The 23,929-nt window shown below is 40.2% G+C and overlaps 1 protein-coding gene across 1 annotated transcript; it reads right to left on the bottom strand.

Moving 5' to 3' along the window:
• Positions 1–1,796: 1,796 nt before the first annotated feature.
• On the bottom strand, positions 1,797–17,623 carry LOC103897545 (astacin-like metalloendopeptidase). The gene is made up of 12 exons (XM_019471584.1): positions 17,575–17,623; positions 17,414–17,479; positions 15,291–15,311; positions 14,027–14,164; positions 12,475–12,592; positions 11,747–11,925; positions 7,781–7,862; positions 6,738–6,865; positions 4,821–4,936; positions 4,163–4,388; positions 2,930–3,048; positions 1,797–2,361 (listed from the first exon to the last, which is right to left on the bottom strand). The coding sequence occupies exons 1-12, from the start codon at positions 17,621–17,623 to the stop codon at positions 2,131–2,133; spliced, it is 1,473 nt and encodes a 490-aa protein (XP_019327129.1). The 3' UTR covers positions 1,797–2,130.
• Positions 17,624–23,929: the final 6,306 nt, after the last annotated feature.

The raw sequence follows: 23,929 nt of genomic DNA, 5'->3' as shown, positions 1-23,929 counted from the left end.
AGGAAACCAGAGATTTTAGCAATAATTAGAGGAAAGCTGAAGGTTTTGATATCTGCAGAGGGTCAGGAGGTGGTTTGGAGCATGTGTGGAAGCTCCAGCTAATGTGCATATCCCTTAAGGAAAGTGGTTAACAAGGACCCCTAACAGAACTCATGAAAAGCTGAACCTTTAGATCTCAGACTGAAAAGCCTTTCCTATGAAAGAGAGATTCATCACATTATATTTCAGCCTGTCTGTACATTCAGGAATGCATTTCTGCATCATTACTGTTGAATTCATGTTTTCAAACCAAATGAGATTGGAGTCTTTAGCCAGGCTGTGTGTCCTTAGGGCTTACAACTTGCCGGCAGGAAGGGCTTGCTTACAAATAAAGCACTCTGATCAAGTCACATTGCCACGTCTCAGACTCCTACTTAAAACCATATTTCTAGGGACAAGTTGCAAGACTAATATTCCTATATGAGGTACATTGCCATTTCAACATGTTGTTCATGCTCCTTTACCAAATATGGGTGAACATCTAAAACATTGGACCTATGTAGAGCCCCACATCAGGCCGTGGAAAGGGAATCTAAAGTAATACTCAAGATACAAAGCTGTTCAGCACTGTATATTTAAAATAGGGACCCATTCAACTTTGTATACAATAACAGTTGTCATGGGGTTATTACTTTTGTACCTCTGTGAAAGTCCTCAGACTCAGGGAGAAGAATTAGCTGTTGTACAGTCTGAAGTTGAAGTTAAAAATAGAAATAGAGTTTAATTTCCTCTCATGCTGCTGAAATTGTTAGATCCTCCAAAAAGGTGCCCATCTAAATAGTGAGCCAAATTAAAAGAATACTTTTTATAGCCAGAAGAGAGGAGCTTGTAAGAACTACAAATATTTGTTGCCTGCTGCGCATGCTACCATGATGCAAGCGAGCTCTAGACCCTGATGTCCACAACTTATCAATTATCATTCTTCTGAGGGTGAAAATCAACCAGTGCTTAAAAAGGAAAACATTACAGATCCCTAAAAAAAACCCCAAACCAGAAGTCAGCATAATTCAAAATTTTCTTGGCTGCTTTCCTAGCGCTAGGAAAGCAAACTGGCATTTTCTACGTGCTCTTCTTCACAAAGGCATAATTGCAGCAAGAACTTTTATTATTTATTACATTTTGGCATCTTCCAGTTTGGCACTGGCATTTAGTTTTGAATACATCAAGTCAAGGCAAAGCGTTAGCTGTCTACAGCGGTGATTTCTTTCTCCTCTTCAGACGTCTCCTCAGAGGTGGAAGATTTCTCTCTACAGACTTCACACCTAATATGTTCTCCAATGTTACTGGCTCCATTTACATTCAGTGGACTTCGCATTAGGTTTTCAGGCCTCATTTTTAACAAATATTTTGGTAATACCCCATGGACAATTTCAATACCTGACTCAGGCCACAGCAAAGTGGCAACAATAGGTGCTTCACTCCGTTCTCTCTCCCGCACTTCTTGTTCTTGCCACTCTTAATCGTTTCTTTAGTTAAATCTGTTCCCTGACCTGTTTCATCTCAGAGAGTAGTGCAATTCTTTGAGTTGAGCTGCTATACAAACATCCCAGTTTGCACCTTCAGTGTGAAGTGGTGATTTCCAGGCTAAGCTAAGGTGCCTATATGAACTGTATAAGTGAGCTTGGCTTCAAAGCATAAACAAACATGTGTCTGAAGGTTTTTCTGTATGCATACTGGAATGCACATCAGGGTTGGGTAATAACATTTGTCAGAATACGGGTTAAAGTTGCTACATAGCCCTATTCTGAAATTTTTATGGGCACAGTTTCTAATGCTAGAAGTCCTTAAAAATCTGCTTACATAGTTTCAGTTCTGCCACTGTATTTTGCCATGCAACACCAGCAATGGGAATACTGTAACAAAAAGCTTGTAGTCTCAGACAGAAGCATCCCATGCGCAGGAACATTTTTGTCCATAATCTACCATGCAAATTACACCACTGTAGATGTAAAACTAAGAGAACAAGCTTCAAGCTTGTTAAAGGTATCAGGGAGCTATATTTTTTGCTGAAATTGGTGGCATCTTGACTTACCTGTGGCTATCTGGTCTCTTACTTTCATTCTGTATTTTCCAACTCCCATCTGTATAGTACTACCTACCAAATGTATAACTCATCACAAATCCGGGCAACTCCCAAACTATATCACTGTGAAATTCAACCAACACAAAGTTCCCAGTGGAAGTAAAGTCTGCAACCTTCTCTGTCCCACAATAAGGGCCAGCTGCAGGTGTTGTAGGTCGGCTTCCATCATGTATGAGCAAGTAGTCATAGATGCATCTGTCACTATCTTCCAGCTCAAAGGATAACATTTTGAGAGATACCTGGAGAAAATACAACCAAAGCACTTTGCTTCCAGGTTATATCCTTTTCTCTTACCCTTTGTATGTAGCAAGCACAAATAGTCTAAATTCCTTATGTGCAGGCACTGTTTTTTATTCTGTATTTGCACCACATCCTGGTCCCATATTGTAATGCAAATTAGTAGCAAATTATTTGCTTAGTTCATCAGCATTTGGATTGGAAGGAGAAGCAAGGGACAAGAGTGATCTTGTACACTTTAAATTTTTTTCTCTAGAGAAATATAAAAACAGCACCTGTGCAATGTTTCAGTTTTCTAGTGGGAACTCTGACCTAGGGATTATTCTGAACAAAGCCCACTGGGCAAGCTAAATTCGTAAGAGTTCACACGTGTGTGTAAAGGTTTTCCTTTGCTGAACACCTCAGAGACCAAGATCCAGCACAAGTTCTTAAACTGGATTTTTGTGCTCAGATTTTTACTCTGGAATGCCTGCTCAAAAAGTGACATTACAACTGTTATTCTCCAAGGCAAAAAAAGATTCCATTAGAGAACACTGATGAAACCCACAAATGAATTCATCTATGCCTTACCTTGTATCCTACTGGAGAACGGATGACCCAGAAGCATGCTTGGTTTTTGGGGTATTTATTGGGGTAGTTTGGAGAGGTGATGACTCCATTTGAGTCTGTGAAAGTATCTCCACAATTCACTGAGGAGTAAAGGAAAAAAACAGAGAAAGGCATATTAACAGGAGTATTTTGGCAGTAGAAGTGAGCTTGCTTATCATATTCTTTCTTCAAGCCAAGAAAAAATGTGCTGCCATGAAAATCTACTGCTGAAATATTTTATTTCTTTGCTTAGTATTTGTATCAGCAGCTGTACTGAAGGAACTAAAAACATGGCTGCTAAATAACCTTTGGAGGACAGGAAACAGCTGCATCTAAAGCTATATCTGTCTTTACAATTGAGTGTTACCATATTAGTATAGCATTCCAATGGTACTAACTTACTGCACTTTCAGAAAAGAATTAGCTCAAGTATTCAAGATTGCATCATCAAGCTAGATCTAATGCGATCTAGAAATGACTCCATCAAGACTAATGCAAAAAGAGTAAAAATGACACATTTCTAAGACTTCTTCAATTTACGCTTTTAAAAAGTTTGCATTTTCAGTTGAAATAAGGCAATAACAAGTTATTTGGGCTACTGCCTTCTAACTGAAAGCATGTTGCAGCACAACAGAATTTTATCCAGCAGTCCATAATGCTTTTGTATGTTCGTAAAACAGACACCCCTCAAGTGACTACAGTAAGCACTGTGTTTCATGTAACATAACAAAAGGCTTTAATTCAGAAAGTGTAAGTTACCCAAGGTTAGTACCTCTCCCGTTACATAAAATGCCACAAAACCTTGAATAACATATTGCCCAGATACTAGCTTTACATTGCACTGCTTGAGATTTTTTGTTGAGTTCTGCAGTCTTTGTGCTCTTTGGCTGCACTGCTCCTATTAGTTACAGTCGTTGCATTGTTTTTATTTAAAGAAATCATTCTAAAGATGTGAAGAAGCATAGCAGAGGCTCTGAGAAGAATGTGAGTGGGTTCTCAGGATTACTAACATGAGACCCATGCAACATCCCATTTTCTGTTTCCTGCTGACCTTCAGCCCCATCGTTGCCTAGTCTTCTGCAATAGCAATTGCTATGGAAGTGTAAAGAATAACACAGAAAAAACCTACTCTGGAGTACATGTTCAAAATTTTCAGTTCTTCCATACAAATACTATTAATGCTGTTCTCCAAGCTCTGTAAGGGAGTGTTCATACCCCTGTTGTAGGAGGCTCTGAATCCTGTGGCTGTAATGCTCTCATCACTTGCAAACTCTACCAGCATTGTCGATCCAGACGCCACTAAGGAGGGCAGTGGCCCCTTCCCACAGTATTTGTCCAGCAAGACAGGGGAATTCTTGCTGTTTCCATTGTAAATTTTTATATAGTCAGAAGAACAGTCTGAGGAGGGTTGGAGATCAAAAGCCTCAAACTGCAGGAAAATCTTGAGAAAAAAGAAAACAGATGTTGGGTTTAGTGCTATATACAGGGAAAGATTCAAACCATCTAATTGTTACGAAGTGAACATATTCATTTTACTATCCATGTATCACAGAAATTTTACTTTCTGTATAAAAAGAGCACAGAATTTCACCTAGCTACCCTGTTACTGAGGCCAGTGATTGATGTTTGACTATTGCTTGTCTTTGAAAAGCCATCCAGTCTTAACTGGATAAAAATCAAGTTAAATAATGCATCTGATGATAGTCTTAATAAGTCTTATGAAAATTGTTGAGACTGTCTTTTCATTCACTGTGTAACAAAATAAATGTCTTGGTCCATGAAAATGACTCCCAGAGGGCGGTCATAATAATGAAATAATGCTGTGTAGCCTTGACACTGTGGTTCAAACCTTTTTTCTGCTAAGAAAAATTACCTTACTTCGATGGATGCGGATCAACCACAGGCAGTTGCTATTGTTCGGGTATGGGGATGGGTAATTGACAGAGGAGAACGAGCCTTTGGATTTAGGCAACACAGAGCTACAGCAATCTGAAGGGAAGAACCAAACAGTGTTGAAGAGAATGAAAACTGCACAAAAATCTTCCAGAAACGCCTGACAAGTCCCTCCAACCATTTGCATCAGTCAAGCTTGTAAAAGAAAAATGAATTATAATGCTTACAATTGTGTTGATGTTCCTAGTGTAAAAGTTATTCAGAACCTGCAAGTGAAATAAAGCTAGTTAAGGTACTTATCTGCTTCAGCTACTAATGTTTTTTTAAAGACAGTAGGGCTTCACTCACATATTTTAGTTTACTAAAAAAGGCCTGGATCTTTCATGAACTTCCTTAACCTCAATCACGGGAGTAGTTTCAATGACATCAGTACGTCAATGCCCATCAGCAAATGTGTGTGTATTCATAAGTGTATGCAAAAATCAAGATTGAAAACTAGATTCTGTCAAAGCAAAGAGGGGTAGTCACTAGGGGAAAACAGTAACAGAGAGCACTGAAGTCAAGCTACAGACCTAGTGACAGGTACACAAAGTCTGATCTCATCTGTCTTTCATCTTTCCACACGTAGTCTTCATTTATTGCACTATGTGTAACTCCCCAAATTACAAAATATGAATATATGACATCTGAACGTATGAATTTATGACATTTCTCTCTTGCTCCCTACTTTCCCTGAGACAACCGGACCTTTTGTCCTCTTTTTTTAGCCCCTGAGTTCTTCTCCTTTTTTCTAAATTTAGCCCTTTTCTTCCAAAACATACAGATCTAATTATGAAACTACATAATAATGGTATTGAGGTGTGATTCATTCCCAGCCCCGCTATCAAGAATAAATATCATGCACTATCAAGGATAAATACCATTAAATACTTGTTATCACTCTCTTTGAGACCATGACAGACACTTACATTGTAAACTTGTCTTATCTGAAGTTAAGAATTTGGGAGGAACCACTCAGCAATGATTTCTGTACCTAACTATCCAACTGAAGGAACGCTGATTCACACTAATTACTGATGTTTATTTAACTAAGTTCTAACACAATTCAGAGTGGAATTTGGTACACTAATATTTAGGCCATGTTTAATATTTCTTGCTGTTTTGGTGGAAACTAATTGAATAACATCTCAGAAAAGTCAAATTCTGTATAAATCAATTAGCCTATGTACTGGGAGTCGAGGCAAAAAACGTGCATTGCAGGAGCACATCTGGTGTTTTACCTGTGTTTTGTGCATCTCAACTGAAGAGTTCCTGCTAGAGAGGAATGCTTGGTATTTCTAGACCTTAAGATGCCACAGTGATGAGTTAAGAAATGGATGGGGCAAGGAAGGAGAAAACTATACAAAAAGCCTGGGGAATTCCCCTCAGAGATGTTCTGATCAGCCTAAATGGCACACATACTTACAGCCCTGCAGTCATTTTCTGATTGAAAGAAATCACAAACCTGCTGGCACTACAGATGCACATGCCTCTCAGCTATAATCATGGCTGAGGATAGCTTACATGCTTTGCAACCTTCAGAGCTTTCCCGAAGTGAGAAGTTGACAGAGGTAGCAACCGTGATTTCTCTGATGGGTTTTGCTTATGTCAAAGAGCAGGGACTAGATGAGGATAACTCAGAATGACAGTGAATTATTGAAAGTAAATTGTCCTTTCCAAGAAGGCAGCAGCTTGGCACAGGGACAGGTCTGTTTCCACACGCATACCAGCCCTCTTGTAGGGTAAGTAAGAGATGTATTGAAAGGACTGCGGGCTGAGTTCCTTTGGGGGATGTCTGACAATGCCTACAGACATCAGCTGTATAAGGATTCACATGCCTTTTATCTACAGCACTTACTGCACTTGTAGAGCTTGTTGATTTTAGCTACATCCAAGTTACTCAGCCCTTCTCTCTGCCCAATCGGTATAGAGGGGTCAGGAACTGGTACAATAGTTGGTTTCCCTGGAGTGCTGGAGAAATCATACCTGTAGAAATAAGGAAATCACATTTTTAGATCACTTCTCTTAAACAGTGAAGTTCTCTAACTGCATAATCATATTCATGTATCACATGCACAGAATTTCAATAGAAAAGGGCAAGAAGCTTCTCAGAGACCAGTTAGTCTTCCCTGAAAAGGACCAGCATGGCAGCCATTTTGTGTGCAGCAGCTGAAAGCAAGAAACAAGAAAAAGCTGCACTGTCCTGACTGAGGAGAGTTTTTGCCAATGTCCTGGCAAAATGAACTGAATCCCACCTTCATGGTTCCCGAGGCAGAGGAGCAGGCGTAGTTCTGTCTCAGTTACTAATTGTTTATTTGCTATCTGCAATTTCCTGCCTCCTGCTAGACAAGTTTTATTTCATGGTTTTGTTCAGCAGTTGTTACTTGCTAGTGGAAATAGAGAAGGTACATGATACAAGCTTGTACATTATGAACTAAAATGCAACCTTAGACAATGTTCCCAGATAAATCTGAGGCAGCAAACAACATCTTAATGATATAAAAAAACTCCATCTTTCTTCTGTCTGTACCTAAATATTGTTGTCTATGATCAGCTGTTACTATGTTAATTAAATAATTTAGACTTCAGAACTGTTTTAGATCAGCGACTCAGTAGAGTTTGGGCCACAGCCCTGTCAAAGCTGTCTAGCAAGAGACAGGAGTACAGTGAAAGAAAACATCCTAATTTTTTCTTCTATCCATATCAACTCTGTTTTCCAGGAATACTGCTGACAAAGGAAGTATGCTCACCCTTAATTACATCCATTCATTCAATTTTAAGTGAACAGCAAAAGTTATTCCCTGCACAGAGAAATTCCTTCTTCCTAGATCTCAGCAGAAGATCTGAAAGCCATTTGCTCCTTTGAAATGGCTTTTCTGAGCATCTCAGAAAACAACTTACGCGCCATAGTGCATCACTGAAGAGTAGTCATAGGGAAGGCCCAGATTTTTGGAATTCACTTTTCCAAAGTTCCCTTGTTCCCCTGTAAGGTAGGAAAGCAACATTTCAGTCAGAACAATTATTGCTGCTCTAATAGTAGACTGCCTGCTGTTATAATGCTAAGAGTAACTTAGGATACAAATACTTGTTCTCATGAGATCTTGGGTCTATCAAGACCACCAGAGCCTTTTGAAGCTGTTCTGGTTTTGGCTGGGATAGAGTTAATTTTCTTCACAGTAGCTAGTATGGGGCGATGTTTTGGATTTGTGCTGGAAACAGTGTTGATAACACAGGGATGTTTTTTGTTACTGTTACTGAAACCCATGGGAACCCATTTTCACTCAGTCTAGTAGGTTTCAGAATATAAACCGAATCAAATAAGTAAAAGTTTTGATATAATCAATGAATCCATTCCACTCTTCAAGTAAAGGTATTCATCTGTCCATCTTCATTAGGGTGTCTCCAAATATATTTCAGTGCATTATCTTGAACATTATAAGCATCCAACCTATGTCCCCAAAGCTGCATCCATACCTTGAGAAGGAAATCTGGCTGATCACCTAGATCAAAAATTCAGAGGTATGTGTGGGTGACCACTAATGTGTCTTGCTGAGTCCTTCCACCAAAGGGTTATAAGACCACAAAAGAAAGGGATACAGTTTGCCTGTTACTTGCACCAAAGAACATGTTATCAGCCATGTTCTGGCTTTGTCTCTGGTCAAACCCATCAGCAGTGACTACAGTGAGGTGATATGACTCGCATGAAGTAAGGGCACTCAGTAAGATCAGCTAGAAACATTCTGTCTGAATATAGCTGCTGATATAGCCCCTCTCATCATAGCTGCTGAGCATCTCATAATTTTTCATCTGTTTAGCCTTAAAAAGCCCATATAAGTGAGGTAAGAAAGCATTACACTGATACAGGACTGGGGCCCAGAGAGACAGACTGGAATTCATGCCACCTAGCTTTATTTCTCTAAGTTAGGCACTGAAGCTATTCATCAAGGCTCCCAGGATAGTCGGAGAAGAGGGAAAGAAAGAGAGACACAGCTGGAGGGAGTTTCATCTGAAGGCACCTATTTCTCTCCATTGACTGGAGAGCATGAATACAAAGTGCACCCTGGGCCTCTTGTCCATGGTAAGACAGGCAAGCAAGCAATGTCAGAGCAGGGAGCTGAATGCAGTCAGCCTGGCCTTGAGGCTAATGCCCTAACCACTGAGCACTCCTTTCCAGTTAAACATCTGCACCTTCATTATTGTAACTAGTGGTTTGTAAACCACAAACCATCTGGACGAGAGTTCAGCATTGGACGCTTGTCAGAAAAATCTCTGGAGTCTGCACAACTTGGCTGGCAGGCTCGCAATCAGAGCCAGTCTCTTCCAGTAATGTCCTTCAGCACTGGTCCCAATGAGGGCTAGGAAATGCAAAGAGAAGCTTCAAAATCCTGAATTATAGAAATTTTGGGGATAAACATGACTTTGGAGCTTTTCATAGCTCAAAAACTCAGTTAAGGCTCAAACTGGTTCTCAACAGCATTGGCTTTCCTGACTCTGTTAGGTTTTTATCTCAGCTCCTCTTATCTGCTATACTGACTTCAAAAAGAATTATCAGCGAGTGCACAGCTTCTTTTGAGGTGATGAACAGAGAGCACAGTTCAAATGCAGTGAAACATTTAAGCATATGGCTACTGTTTGGCACATAAGTGCTTCGCTGAATTGGTTTGCTAAAAAAGAAAAAGTAACAGCAGCTTGGCTGGACAGAGGCGCTGCCAGAAGACTAGTATCTGCCTCATCACATGCCAGAGAGATTTGGCTGTCTAGACCCGCACACGTGTGGGGACTTAACCCATCTTTTCCACTCTAAAAAAAAATCTACCTCTGCCAGAACCTAAGTGTAATCAAGCAGAAGAGCTGAAAAGGAAGCTTTGGCTGAAGACTCTGAATAGGTTTTTTCCCCAAAAGTTTGGGAAAAACAAGCTGAGTTTCAAGTAGCTAAGTGGACAGCAAGCGATCAGGCTGCATTTTGTTAAAACAAAGAAGTAGGATGGCTTCCAAGGATGAATTGCTGGGTAAAAACAAAACCCAGCAAACATCCACAGTACTGCAGTCCTGGCAAGAGAAAAACAGCTTGTGTGGGAGAGCTGGGAAGCTGCAAAAGGTCTTGAGGTCTAGTTCTGCACCACTGAGGTCAGGGGGAGCCCTGCCACCAGCACTGTTAACAGCAGCATGTTTTTACAGGAGATGTACACTAACAGTCCTCACGAACATAGCTGTGTTTCTTTATTTCCTTTTCCCTGCATATCTTTGATTTTTCTCCCTACAGTGCTTGTGCTGCACACAGTCTGCATTCTACCTCCCTTGTCACGCCAATCTTCTCAGCCTCCACTCCTGGTGAATGCTGTTAAAACACTGAAGATATACCCCATATCCTTTTGCGTAGTCTTGTCTTCTTCACCTCTTCCCCTTCTTTTATCCTTTCATGATACTGTGCCTGAATCAGAGCTTGGTTACATCTGTATCCTTTAGGAATAATAACATCTGAACCTGTGGACTTGCCCCTGCAAAACTAGTGTAAGATTTTATGTGTGTCTAGTACCTTTGGTATAACTTCATGTTTTCAAGTCCTCTTTCCTAGCACATCCTTTGTTAGCATTTCAAACATGGCACACCCTTGTTGTACAGTGGCAAACAATTCATAGCAAAATTACACCTTAACACTAGAGCTGAAACCTCAATAAAGAACAACACAAATGGAATTTACTTAGGATATCATGGGAATAGCTGAAAAAAGTTTGGAGAACAGTGTGTTAGGAATTTGCAATAAAAACAATCAAGTTCCATCTGGAGAAAACGATAGATATATTTTCAGCTGTGCATGACATTGAAGAGTTGAATATCTTACTTGTTGAAGAGACTTATTAGAATTTGGTATTCAATTGTCCCACCTCATTTACTATTATTTTATATAATGACCTAAGTACACTATTATCTTTTTACAATTGTTGTGGGTTGTCCAGCTGTCTCATCACTGTCAGACAAATGATTCCTCGCATCCTTTCTTCCCCTGCTTTCCTTCCATGTACCACTTTCTCGCTTTCCCTGGGACCTCCTACCATTCTCTCTACCCTCCCCTCCCCAGAGCCTGGACGTCTGTATATGCTCCCATGGTCCCAGCACACAGATCAAGGGCACATGCTCAAATTATTTATCCTGCATTCCTTTCCCTAAATAACATTCACTTGTTTTCCCCCTACAGATTTACCAGTCCTGATTGCTCCTCATTGCTCCTTCTGTTCATGGCAGTGTATATTATTCTCTCCCCAAGGAGGAAATAATTGCAGTCCTTGCTCTCACATCATGCCAGGTGCCAGAATTTTGCACGTGCTAGTGGTTGCATGTGCTTCCATTCTCTCCACATTGAGTCCCTTGTTCATCTACATTTTAGGCTATGTGCATTTCACTCACTGCCAGTGCCAAGATGCCTACCTGCTGCCTTCCTTATTTCCATGGCTTTCCCTGAGATAGAGTTGCTGTGTGATTCCCCATCATGATCTCTGAACATCATGTTTCTCCTCACCTCAGCTAAAAGTCCCATAGTCTTGCCTCCTGGCCAAGTCTTTTCTACAACATTTTGCGTTCCTGATGATCTTGATATTTTGGATATAAGGTGAGTCTGGGCTCAAGATGGCAATCAAAATAAGAACGCAGAGCTACTTTTAGGCTGCATCTGCCTTGGGGGACCACACTAACGTAGGTGTAGCCACAGAAATTCCCCTAGTACAAACTCTGAACAAGAAACTCCATCACACTGAATGCACTGCTGCTGCAATTCAGCCAGCATTAATCATGATTCTTATTTGCATTGCTGTTCACAGAAGAAACATTATCTGAAAGTATATGTTTTCTCTTAAGATTTAGTGGACCTACCTGCCACAATGTGTTCCCACATAATCTTGACAAACCTGTCCCGATCACTCCGTGCCTGTTCATGGATGAAACCCAGTGCATGGTTCATTTCATGCTGAATTGCTCCTTTATCCATGCAACCATTTTTCACCAGGCCTACTGCTTGACGTCCTCCAATTTTTCCAAAGTAAGACCAGCAGCTAAGAATAGGCAATCAATAACCAAAATTATCACATTCAGCCAATACAAAGAAATAGATGTACTGATTATGCCAGCAAGGGCCTCCAGATGTGCAGCCACAGAAGGGGACGTGCAAATAGTCACTGGCATGAGATATCTAGGCTTCTGAAAGCTGCCAAACTACATAGGGGGAGAAATAAAGCCTTTGTGATGAGTATGGCAAATTTTAAAACAGTAAAATGGCTGTATCAAACTAAGATGAATCAGTTTAAGTAGTTAAGCAAAGAACCTGAAACAATTATACTTCTTTAAATTTTTACAACAATTAAGGAAAATATCTCATTTTGAATTATACCCCATTGTCTTTTAAGTCCACACACACATTTATTCCTGCAGCCTATTAACTGATGTAACTACCAGTATATCTAAAGAAAAATGAAAAATTGCACCTGCTCTCCGAATCTTGGCTCCTAGGATAAAAAAGGGCAATTACTTAAATCCAAATCAAAACAGAAAAGAAGCTGAAAGACCTTTTGAGTGCTTCCACTCCCAGGAGACAGGGAGCTTACCTCTGCCCACGTTCAACATACACGTAGTCTGTTTCTGTAGTGCGATTTACAAACTGCACACAGGTCAGCGTGGAGATCTCTTGCAGAGCATCAGCAATCCAAGACCTCTCTGTCACTGCTAGAAAGAGAAAGGGGCCAGGAGAAATCTTCCTTGGTTAATCAAAAACAAGGTGCATTGATGGGGTGCATTTTTAAATGTTTTAAAGAACTTCACAGCACTCGTCAGCTTTTTATCATACAAGTATAATAAAAAAAGGGCACAAAGCCTTCAAAGATCTTCAAGTTGATTAGATTTTTAAGGGGAGATGTAAGAATTATAGCTGGCCCTTATGCATATTCTATAGGAGACGGATGGAAAGCAAGACTGGCATTGTTTCTTCCATTAGATAGAATGGAAAAAATGAAACAGTTTCAGATACAAATAATTGGATTAAAGTATCCCAAATGAGCCATCTGACCATAGCTAAGCACCAAAAAGCTATTTTGTTTATCAGAGATAACAAATGTCTGCCACACACCCCTTGTAATCACTTGAGACAGCCAGCGTTCAGAGGCTCTGAAGATCACAGTGTTTCTATTCAGGTACCAAATAAAAACTGGAGTGTTTATCTACTTCTGAACATTTTGGCCTAATTTGGATTCCTCAGTTATGAATCATCTACAACTGATTTGTATCTCCATTTCCTCATCTTTAAAGTTTGGAGAGAGGGAGGTAGGTGGAATAACCCTCGCCTAACCACATGAGTATGTGCTGCAGTTCTGGAAGCACATGGGCAGAGAAGCAGCCTAGATAATGCGAAGACTGGGCGTTCCTCAGCTCAAATGATAACACAGATTCCTTTTCCCCAGGAACGGGAATCAGGCACAGGCTGTATTTCACTTCCACGCCATTTTCTCTCAAGGTAAGATCTTTTAAGAAGGGTCTGTACGGGAGCCTCAGACCAGAGAAGCCTGGAAGACCTGCACAGCCCATATGAAGTCTTCTGGAACAAAATTTTCTAGATTAAGGCATCAGTCCTGCAGCCTTTTGCACAGAACAGAGCTATTGACTGACTAGAGGGGAATAATAAGGGAAAAAATATCTCCAAGGATTTTTCCTCCCTTTTTGCCTCTACAGGATTTCTAGTGCAGGAATATTTCTGAGAGAATTGAAAGAAAATTATAGTGTTCAAAAAAGTGCTCCTACTGGTAATTTTGACAAAAATACATTCATAATGTGAACAAATTATATTTCTTCTTCTGTACTTGCTAAATATCAAAGTGCATTGTACCTAGCAGGAATGAGCTAATATTTGTAATCAAAATTAATTAGTTGGTATTTATATAACAACTACTGTCCAAGTAACCACATATTGTAGTGTCTGTAACTGAAAGGTTTGGAGTCTCAGCCAAAGTACCATAGGGCTAACAGATTAGAAAAAGAGACATGTCAATAAATTCTCATTTGGACAAAGATTGCTTTTGGTGCCTGCCACAGAAACATAAAATAACAGAGAGTATAGGGACCGGAAGATCAATGCTAACTTTACAGCATCCATTTGCACACACTCACAGAAATCAGAAGAGATGTTAATTGGAACCTTGACTAGTCCATCTTGTGACTTGGGCCATAAACAACTCTCACAGTTAATTGCACTGCGTCGTCCTCTTCTCAAGAGGATGTCTCCTTCATACACAGCTATTTCACTACCTGGCGGATGAAGAAAATAAAGAACATACAAGGCAATGAGAAGGCAAATAGATGTGCAAAAGGGAGATGAGAGGTATACAGTACCCAAGCTTTTGTACCTTTGGAAATTTCTTTCACTGAAGTTCATTTCCCAATAATGTGAAAAAGGATTAGTAAATTAAGACTGAGTGAATCTAGCATTCACAATATGCTAAGACTGGTTAGGTCTGCCTTGCTTCCTGGATAGAAAAGATTAATATTAATATAGATGTCATAGTGCAGTTGTAATCGAAGTCGTGACTAAATATATTTTAGCTTAAGAACCTTTGGGAGCCTTCAGAGTGGAAGGCTAAGTATTAGAGTCATTGTTCTCTTCATTAGAGCTTGTGGAATTAAAGAAAAATCATAACTGACCTCTGTAAAAATGGGATGAATCATACAAAAGAAATTACTATTTTTATCATGCATACTGAATGCATGCAAGCTATTAATTTTCAGGTTAACATATATTTTAGCTTAAGAACCTTTGGGAGCCTTCAGAGTGGAAGGCTAAGTATTAGAGTCATTGTTCTCTTCATTAGAGCTTGTGGAATTAAAGAAAAATCATAACTGACCTCTGTAAAAATGGGATGAATCATACAAAAGAAATTACTATTTTTATCATGCATACTGAATGCATGCAAGCTATTAATTTTCAGGTTAATTCTTAATTTGGCATAAGACATTGTGACACGCTCCTCAGTTCTGACTCCAAAATACTTGGAATACATTTCTCACAGACAAGAGCTATTGGTTATTATGCCAAAAATATACAATGGTCTTGGGTACAGCAGACAGGGGAGTGCCTTATATCACACAGGAAAGAAATCAAAGTGAAAAGTATTCTGATTTGCTGAGGCTACATATGGAAAAAGAACATTCCATGTAGCAGTTGCTCAGCAAGTCGTCTTAATTTCTTTATCATGACAGCATAAATAATCACACTGAGTGAGACTTTAAAACACATCTGAATTCTGTGAATTGTTTTCCACTGATGCTGGAAAATATTTTCAAAGAGAAAAATATAAAAAATAATGAGAATGAGGTATAGAGAAGCAGTCCCACCAAAATCTACAGTTATTTATATAATAATTACAATCAAACTCACCTAAGCCATTGTTTCTTGTAGCTATCTGGAAAAAAAAAAAGTATATCTTTTAATACATGCTTATCTCCATAGCAGAAAACTTCTATCATGTAGAATCACAGCAGTAGAAGTTTGTAACTAATTTTAAGATAAGTCAGAGCAACTCAGCAGCAGCAATGAAAATTCTAAACACCTGGGAGCAGGGACACACCTGGACAGGTTTACTTAGTGCAAAGCTATAGAGAAATGCTAAATCAGCTGGCAGAAGAAAGTACTTCATCTTCAAGTTTCCGAGATGATCTTCTCTGCTCTGCAGCTCAGTTCTCAAAGCTGTGGTTAGTTTACTTGGGGCAAGTTTTATGGGAAAGCTGCTGCTGTTGTTAACAAGTGTAATAAAATTAGATAACAAGAAGTATTTTCACAAAACAAACAAGCTGCAGGACCTCTCAAGAGAATTTCCAGGCTCTCATTTCTTATTTATCTTCAGAAAACAGAGGAAGTGGAGCAATAGGAAAGAAAACCCAGCAACCTTAAAGTGACTCATCTTTAATTCTAAGAAGAACCCATAAGCTGCTGCAGGTCTCCTCACTGCTGACCAAGGGACAGGATTTCCAGCAGCCATCTGTTTACAGCAAAACTCAATGTCAAAGAACTCTTTGATCCATCCACACTTGACTACCTGTCCTGGAAACTCCTGAGCTTGCTGCCAGGAGCTTCCCCGCTCCGCAGAGCCCATCCGTCAGCCTGCCCACCCTTTGCACAGCTCTCAGCCAGGCATTGCTGGTCAGGAGCACTGGAAATCTGTTGGAGCCAGGGATGAATCTGATTGTTCGTTGAAATTGTTTTTCCAATACCATATCTTGCAATATAATCATCACTGGCAGTGATTGTGTGTCTTTCTGGAGTCTGCAAATAAATAAAACCACCAGGTCCCAGAGTTTTGGCTTCCCATGTTCTGGGAAGCCCTCCTTCCTTTGATGTCCATGAATAGAAACAAGCCTAGAAAGGCAGGCTGAATCCTAGAAAACCCACACTCTAAGAGTAAGTGACACAATGGCAATATTCATGTTGAAGCCACATGAACAGCACCATAGGCAGGCAGATGTTGCTTTCTCCTCCCAGCTTCAGCCCCTGCACAAATACCTAGGTACTACAGAAAATCCTAAGGAATTGCTGCATCAGATCTTTAAGAAACAAGCAAGAAAACCTTTGGAATTGCCTGCAAAGGCAAAATTCAGAGGAATCTATGTGGTTCACAGCAGATCGAGGTGGCAGAGGGCGCCTTTCCAGATAGATGTATGGGCTGCTCCTTTGGTTTTAGGGAGTACTTTGCTAAGAAAATTTTAGCTGATATTATGTAAAGCTTTGCTACTAATATTTTCATTTTACCTTACTAATAGTTTGTTCATAAACTTTCTAAAATATTCCACATTTCTGTGACTTCCACAATTCATCTACAGTTCTAACTTCCATGTAGATTACACTGCAATAATGAGGTGCAGACATAAAAGACCCCTTTTGCTTTGGCTGACAAGAGGATGAAGTTCAGAAGTCCTCATTAGTTTGTTACACCGATAACCAGAGGTCCTCCTGTACAGTTCTGAGCAACCTCGGTGTCTATTCAAGATCAGGTTCAACAGAGAGACAGAGTGAGTCACAGGAACACATTTCTCTGCTACACATCACAAAATGAGAGGGGAGAGAGCAGAAGTTATTAGACAACAAAAGCAAGAGAACAAGACCAGATCACTGTGCAGAGCCTGGAGCTGGGTCACTCCAGGCGTGCAGCAAGGAGGGACAGAAGGGCCCTTTGAAGTTCTGCCATGCAGATTTGCATATCCATTCCGTGGAAGGCTGTAATACCTTACTGACTCCGGTTGCAGACCACAGACAAGAGTAACCCTTGAGTCAGGAGATTTATTCCATGGTTTAATTCATTTTCCTGACTGCCAGAAAGAATTGGGTATTTTTCAAGGCTAATTAACAGACCAGTGTCTCATATCACCCGATAACACATTATCAGAAGTTGTCTTATAGATGCAAATTTCCTTTTTCATGCTGCTTGTCTACATTGTCTGCTTTGATATTCTAGCAGAACAATGTTCAGGTCTCGGTCTCATTATCTATCCAAATAATTTGATGACACAGCTGTAACTTGCATTCTCTCTCCTGTACGCCTTTTCTTACACTGTCTTTTGACATTTCTCGTTCTTAGCCACACTGTCCTTGATCTGCCAGATATTTTATGACTGCTGTTTGCTGGTAATTTTAATACGATGTTTACCACACTCTTAGCGATGCTTACTTAGTTTCACCTTCATTCCACGGCAGAGAGTGAGCATTTCTTTCACCATGGAATCCAAGTCCCTCTTGGGATAATATTAAATGACAAAGTTAGAAAAACCAAACACCTGTTGGTGTTTAAGTATAGGTTTTTTCCTAGCTCTGTATCACTAACAGGTATCATCAGAAGCAAGAGGAATAGTAAGTCCAATGATCTTTCCATAACAAGAAAGTACAGAGGGCACTTTCCCTGGCTAAAGCATTAGAGTGTACGAACCTCAAGGGAAACACAATTCAGGAGAGTGAAAGGCCACATGGCTGTCTAAGGACCCAGTGGAATATCACTCTAATGCTCAGTTTCTCAGCTATTTGCGCCAAAGGATATGCAGACAATTGCTGGTGAACAAGCAGTTGGCTTAACTAAGCTGCGTGTTCTCCTTAAGAAGCTTATTACTTTTCAGGAGGCTTCACGGTATCTTTGTATGTTTAAACAGGTCAACTGTTCATACTGCATTAAGAGTCCTAATTTTTTATTTACATCACAATCATAGAAAGCATTGCCCTTACTAGATGACAATTTGTTATAAACCTGTTTTGTGTGACGCTGCACTTGGACAGAAATCAGATACTGCTGAAGAGCATTTTTAAATAACTTTGTGTCCATTAAATGAAACTATTATACTATAGCAGGCTGCAAAGAGTTAAATAATAAAAACATGCACAAAACTTTCTTTGTGTTTAAAATGTTGTTATTAAAGTTATCTGTTTACAGATACCGTGTCCTTCAGGATGCTAGGATTAGTGAAAGCATGCATTCATGCCTCATTATTTACTGATTGGGAGAAGAAAATGAGCTTTCCTGCTTTTCAGTTGCCAGTCAGTTAATCAGTTTAGAATAATTAAATCATCGACCTTGATCAAGTGCAATAAAAATGTTTTGGCTTTTGTAGAAAAGGTCACAGTCATGAAACAAAGATTTTGTAAATCTGGTCCCTGGTGACTAGTCCTTACTTTGTCCCAGTTACCAGCCAGCAAAAGCAAACCTTTAATAGAAAAGGTTACTATCAAGCATAGTATATGCTTGATACATAAACACTCGAATGCTAGTTTTAATATAATTAGGCAATTTTAGTGTAGGATAGAGTATCTTATGCCATAGCATATATTGACATATTTCCACATTTTCGGTACATTTTTATTTAAATGAAAGATTTATTCTTTAAAAGAAAAAAACTGCAGTGTAAATACTGAGGTGTGATGTGTTGAAATTAGTTTGAAACCAATGCATGTTTGGACTCTATTCCTCCTAAACCACTCCTGCAGCAGTGTGATCTCTGCTATTTTACCACCATTTATCTTTTACCTTTCCAGTGTCAGAATGATACCATAATGTTAGAAAAGAGAGGCACAAGTCCAAAGACTCTGCACTGGAGATAACTACAGGTGTCAGTGAGCCTTAAGCTGAGATGATGGCTAGAGACAAGAATCAGCCAAAACTTTTACAGCTAACTTGGTTTTATCTGATTTGCAGTAGGTGTAGGCTGAAGAGAACTTTACTATAGTTTTTGAAATTGATGCATGGGGAAAGTTGGGTTCCTGGAGAAAAGCTACAAAGGTTGGTTTCAGTATTTGAGTATCTAAGTACCCAAGGGCTGAGCCAGATGGGACTGGCTGGTCTATAGCTTCCCTGGTTCTGATAAAATCTGGTCTGAAACCAGTGTCTAACTGCAAACATCACCCTAATGCTTTGTTTTAGTCACAAGTTGTTCAGGCACATAACAGAAGTCCCGATCTAATGCTGCTCTCTAGTGGTTTGCCATTTGTGCGAGTGGGACATGTTTCCATAAAGTCAGGAACTCCCCATCACCACTCACAGCCTGTTCACGCCTTTGATCCCTGTCTGCACAGTACCTGCTTCCTGCAGAAAATGCTTGCAAGCATGAGGAGTCTGTCCTGTAATCCATGCTGAGAAGTCATGCATCAGTTTTAGCCTGAACCATCTCAAAACTTTGTGTTAGCATCTGCAGCTTGTTACTTCACTATTCACCTTCTCCAGATACTTACAGATTATACATACAGATGCCACAATAGATTTCTGAGGTGCTCTGATGGCCTGTTATGAAAATAAGCCATTTACCTGCACCATTTTCCCTAAAGGACTTTTAAATCTTAATATTTATTTTATTGATGAGTCCTCCTAAAAGCTTTTAGAAAGCTTATACTGCAGAACGCAAATACTCTTCTGGCTCTACCCTAGCTCCGCTTTGACTTCACAACATAGGTCATTGCCCTGTTCCCTGGTTTGCCTTGAAAGAGAACCAAGACAAATTGGCCAAAGGGAAGCAGCAAGAAAAGGGCTGCTCCTTCGGAGCTGTGACCACAGCACAGTCTCACAGTACCTCAGCATGGCAGGGGTGGGCAGATAGCACAGACTGTTGACAAGGTGTTGAATCACATCCAGAGCCCGTCCAGAAGCTGACGGCAGAGACAAGAGTACAGAAACAAGACTAAAGACAAGGATACAACATAGGTCTAAGGTCCCACAAGGAGACCAAGCCCAGACTAGAAAAATATACTCCTACAACACAGCCCAAGCAGGGAGCAAAGGCTAAGACCAGACCTTAAATGGAGCCCCTGTGCCAATGGACAGAGGCAATGGGTGGACACCCCCGGTGAGGTCAGTCAGGAGCCATTAAAGTCTGTTGGTACCCTCCATCCCTAAAAGTTACAACACGTTGCAACAGCTTTCCTCACACCCTACACCCCAGTGTGGACAGTCCAGTGAACACAACTGCACCTTGGATAACTATATCCACTTGATCACCTACTGGATCATCACTGCCTTCTTAAGAGACCTCTAGGAGATTGTATTTCAGGCTCTGTGAAAGCTATGTTGACTCAGCCCCAACACAGGATACTTATCCCTGAGGCTACTACTTCCATTTTTATTACATATTTCTTCTAACCCTGGCTATGGAAGAAATACAATCACTCATCCTGGATCCTTTTTAAAGTTTGATTGCACTTTCCCGTAGCTCTGGCACTGCGGTGATTTAAGTGGCACTTACTGAGTTCACTCAGCAGCTAAGCAGTTTTATACGTGAGCTGCCTCTGAACTCCTGGGTGAGCGTCATCTGCTCCTAGCAAGATGTTACTGTTCACTGCACTGATTTGTGCTAAAACCCTTTCTTCCGAGCAATGACGCTTTCTCTGAGACATTCTTCCTGAATCTGAGATTTCCTCAGATTCAACCCCTGTAAGGAATGATCTGACCAGGAACTTCCCTGTCCTGCTCTGTAGCACGTGTCAACCTAAGGAATGCGCAGCTTTTCCAAAGTAACCTCATCTTCCCTGAGAGCCTCTTTTATATCTTCCTTATCTACTGATTCCATCAACTTTGATAGACTTCCAATTAAAAAAAAAATTATCTTTTTACCTGTTATATGTTTCCACTTGTCAGAATTTACACTGTTCTTTATTTTCACCGTTCAGATATGACTTCCACTGTTTATTTCTACCACTCCCCATATCTAAGCATGATTGTTGTCTTTTTATAATGTCTAGTATACATTTTATTTCCATCTCTAATAATGTTATTTTCTTGCCTTTTCCAAGTTTTTATCCTTTTTATCTAAATTTTTTGCTTTTAGGGAGTTACACTTTTTAAAGTGTCATGTTACAGCCATGCATTTTTCAGCTCTTTCTGTGCAACCAGAACATTGACTTTATACAAACATGCAAACACATATACATGTACATAGGCATTTCCACAGTGGCTTTCAGGGAAAGAAACCTGAAACCTTGCTAAGAAACGAAACTGGTTCCATACACAAGAGACTACTTTCAGATGACATTTCTTAATAGGTAAACATCAGGCAACTGGGCAGGAATAAACATTTGTTTCATAAATGTGTCAGGATGAAGCTTCAGAAATAGAATAGGTTCAATTTCTCTGCACGTTTGTAGGGATAGCGCATGTCTTGGGAATATACACTGCTAGGCTAAAAAATGACATGAAAAATGTACAAGCTGGTAATAATGTTCAGCACTTTCTTAGCATGTCTCATTCAAAGTATTTTGAAAATATATTGAAATACTGTACTGAAAAATAGGACGTTTAGCTGCATTTCACGAATAAAGAGATTGAGACGCTGTCTCACGAAAAAGCTTATCCAGGATTTCTTGGTAGCAGAAGGAGAACTAGAAGCCAGGAGTCCTGTGTCATCCCTCCCTATGGGGATTGCTACACTTTCCTGACAAGCAGTATTTGGCAAAGGAACAGAGTCTCCAGTCTTCAAGCGTTCTCTCGATAGCGCTTACAAAACAGTTGGGTGCTACTACCTCTGTTCTAGACAAGCAATTAAAGTCAGGTTTTCAAAGCTGATTGCTAAAGAGAAGCACCTTCAGCCACATTTAGGTTCTGAAATAGGTGCGTTAGTTCTCAGAAGTGCTTAATACCTGCGGTTTTCACAGAGCTCAGGGATCCAGCTTTGAAAAAGTTGTATTTAAGGAGTTGTCTAGCTTTGCACAGGGGAAGCTTTCTTAGAGTCAGTGTTTCTGTGGTTAATCTCTTTATACTTACCGATGAAGTACTTTGCCTTGAATCCCAAGGACTGCAGGTAGTGGCTGCTGTGGTACTGGATAACATGTAGTTAACTGCAGGGACTGGGTCTTTTGCACGGGCTTTTCCCATGTGATGGGAGAGGGTTGTGCCACCATTGTAAGTGACTAAATAACTGTCATTTTAGCACTGAAAATTCTTGGAGTCAGGCTATAGTATATGCAGTGACGTCTGCCAGCACAAAACAAGCACAGGGGGTGCTTGATGGTGTCAGTGCGCGTGAGTAAAAGACTACAAGGACCCTTCAAGGCCACTTAGTCCAGCTTCTGCTGGTCCAGGTATTAATGCCATAGGTTAGCTTTTTTAACTTAAAATGTGCTCCCTTTCTCCCATCACACATGTGCTCTTGTTAGAATACTGTTCTTAAAGTAGATTTTGTGAATCATACAGGTACTAATGATGGTTTATTGAGAGTTCATGGGAGAAGCTGGAGTCCAAGGAAACATTGCTAATGACCCAAACTATCCTTTGATGCAAAGATTTGTGATGAAGACGGATTGTAACAGGAAGCTCAGCCTGTGGTTAGGTAAGTATCATATCATTACTACTAAAATAGCTGTATTCTTGTCATGATTGCTGACTTTTAGAGCACTGTTTTACCTGAGGGGATACAACTCTACAATCCTACAACTCTAAGGTGTTCTTTTCTGAAGTGAGAAAAAAAGTTGGGGGTACTGAGCTATGAAAGACAGTGTTGAAGAGAGCAGCCCAGGTTGTCTTAGGCAAAATTTTTGGCTTTTCAGTTAGAAAAAATCAGCTTGTAAGGCTGTTTTTGTGGTCTCCAAGTACTCCTATCTTCCACCTCCCATGGAAAAATTAAGCTGCTTAAATGGAGCCGAGATGCCCAGGGCAGAGAAGAATAGGCATAAATGGTCAAAGAGCAAAGCGATCTATGATCAGCAAGAGGGATAGGTGTTTTCAGGTGTGCTGGAGGAATGGGGCAGCATGGAGACAGATGACAGTTCATTCGCCCCATGGGAAAATGATGATATTCTTTGAGAAAGCAAAGAGGAGAAATTTGGGAACTAGTATAACCACATTATCCTTCCTCTGGTTTAAGATATGTATGCTTTCAACAGCTTAAGACCTGACATCACATGTTTAAAAAATGTGCTAGGAGAGCTTTCATGAAAATAAATATTTGAGTTCCTAATTTTATATCTCATCTGAAATGTGGAGTTTCCAGCCAAAAAGTACTTCAAACACCAAGCTGTGAGTATCAGCTGGTTGTAATTCACAGGAGAAAAAGCAATAAATCTAGATATCAGCACAGTTTCTTCTATTTATTTTGACTATCTGAAAAATGCTTTTGTTTCCAGGTTTTTGTTTGCTTTTGAAACCTGATGGGCTTACAGTACGTACAGGCAATAGGCATGTTATAACCTTAATCCTGGAGACTCTCAAGAGTTAGACATGTAGCAGTTTGACTAAGTTTGGCTTATTGCACTGCTGGGATTTGACATTAGCAGCAATTCAAAGATTAGAGTTGCATTATCTCAGACATCTCCAGACTGTGGTTTTTCAACTGCATATTGTTGGTGAGCCATTCGAGAGCAGTTTCCATGCTGGGGCCATGTCATGCAAGCAGCCCTATAGCCTGTGCTGGTAGAGAAAATCTCCAGCTGCATTCTGGAGTCATACTGGATTTAACCTGCACATCTGCTGCTACCTGATTTCCTAATAGGTTGGTGGGGTTCTCAGAGAGGCATCGCTCTCTAGTGTGTTATCCGTGCCTAGAGTTCCTCTGCTTTGCCTC

The sequence above is a fragment of the Aptenodytes forsteri genome, unplaced genomic scaffold (genome assembly GCF_000699145.1).
Source record: "Aptenodytes forsteri isolate BGI_AS27 unplaced genomic scaffold, ASM69914v1 Scaffold146, whole genome shotgun sequence".
In the NCBI taxonomy this organism is placed as follows: domain Eukaryota; kingdom Metazoa; phylum Chordata; class Aves; order Sphenisciformes; family Spheniscidae; genus Aptenodytes; species Aptenodytes forsteri.
Note: the sequence above shows the minus strand (reverse complement) of the source record. Positions and strands in the feature narration are given on the sequence as shown.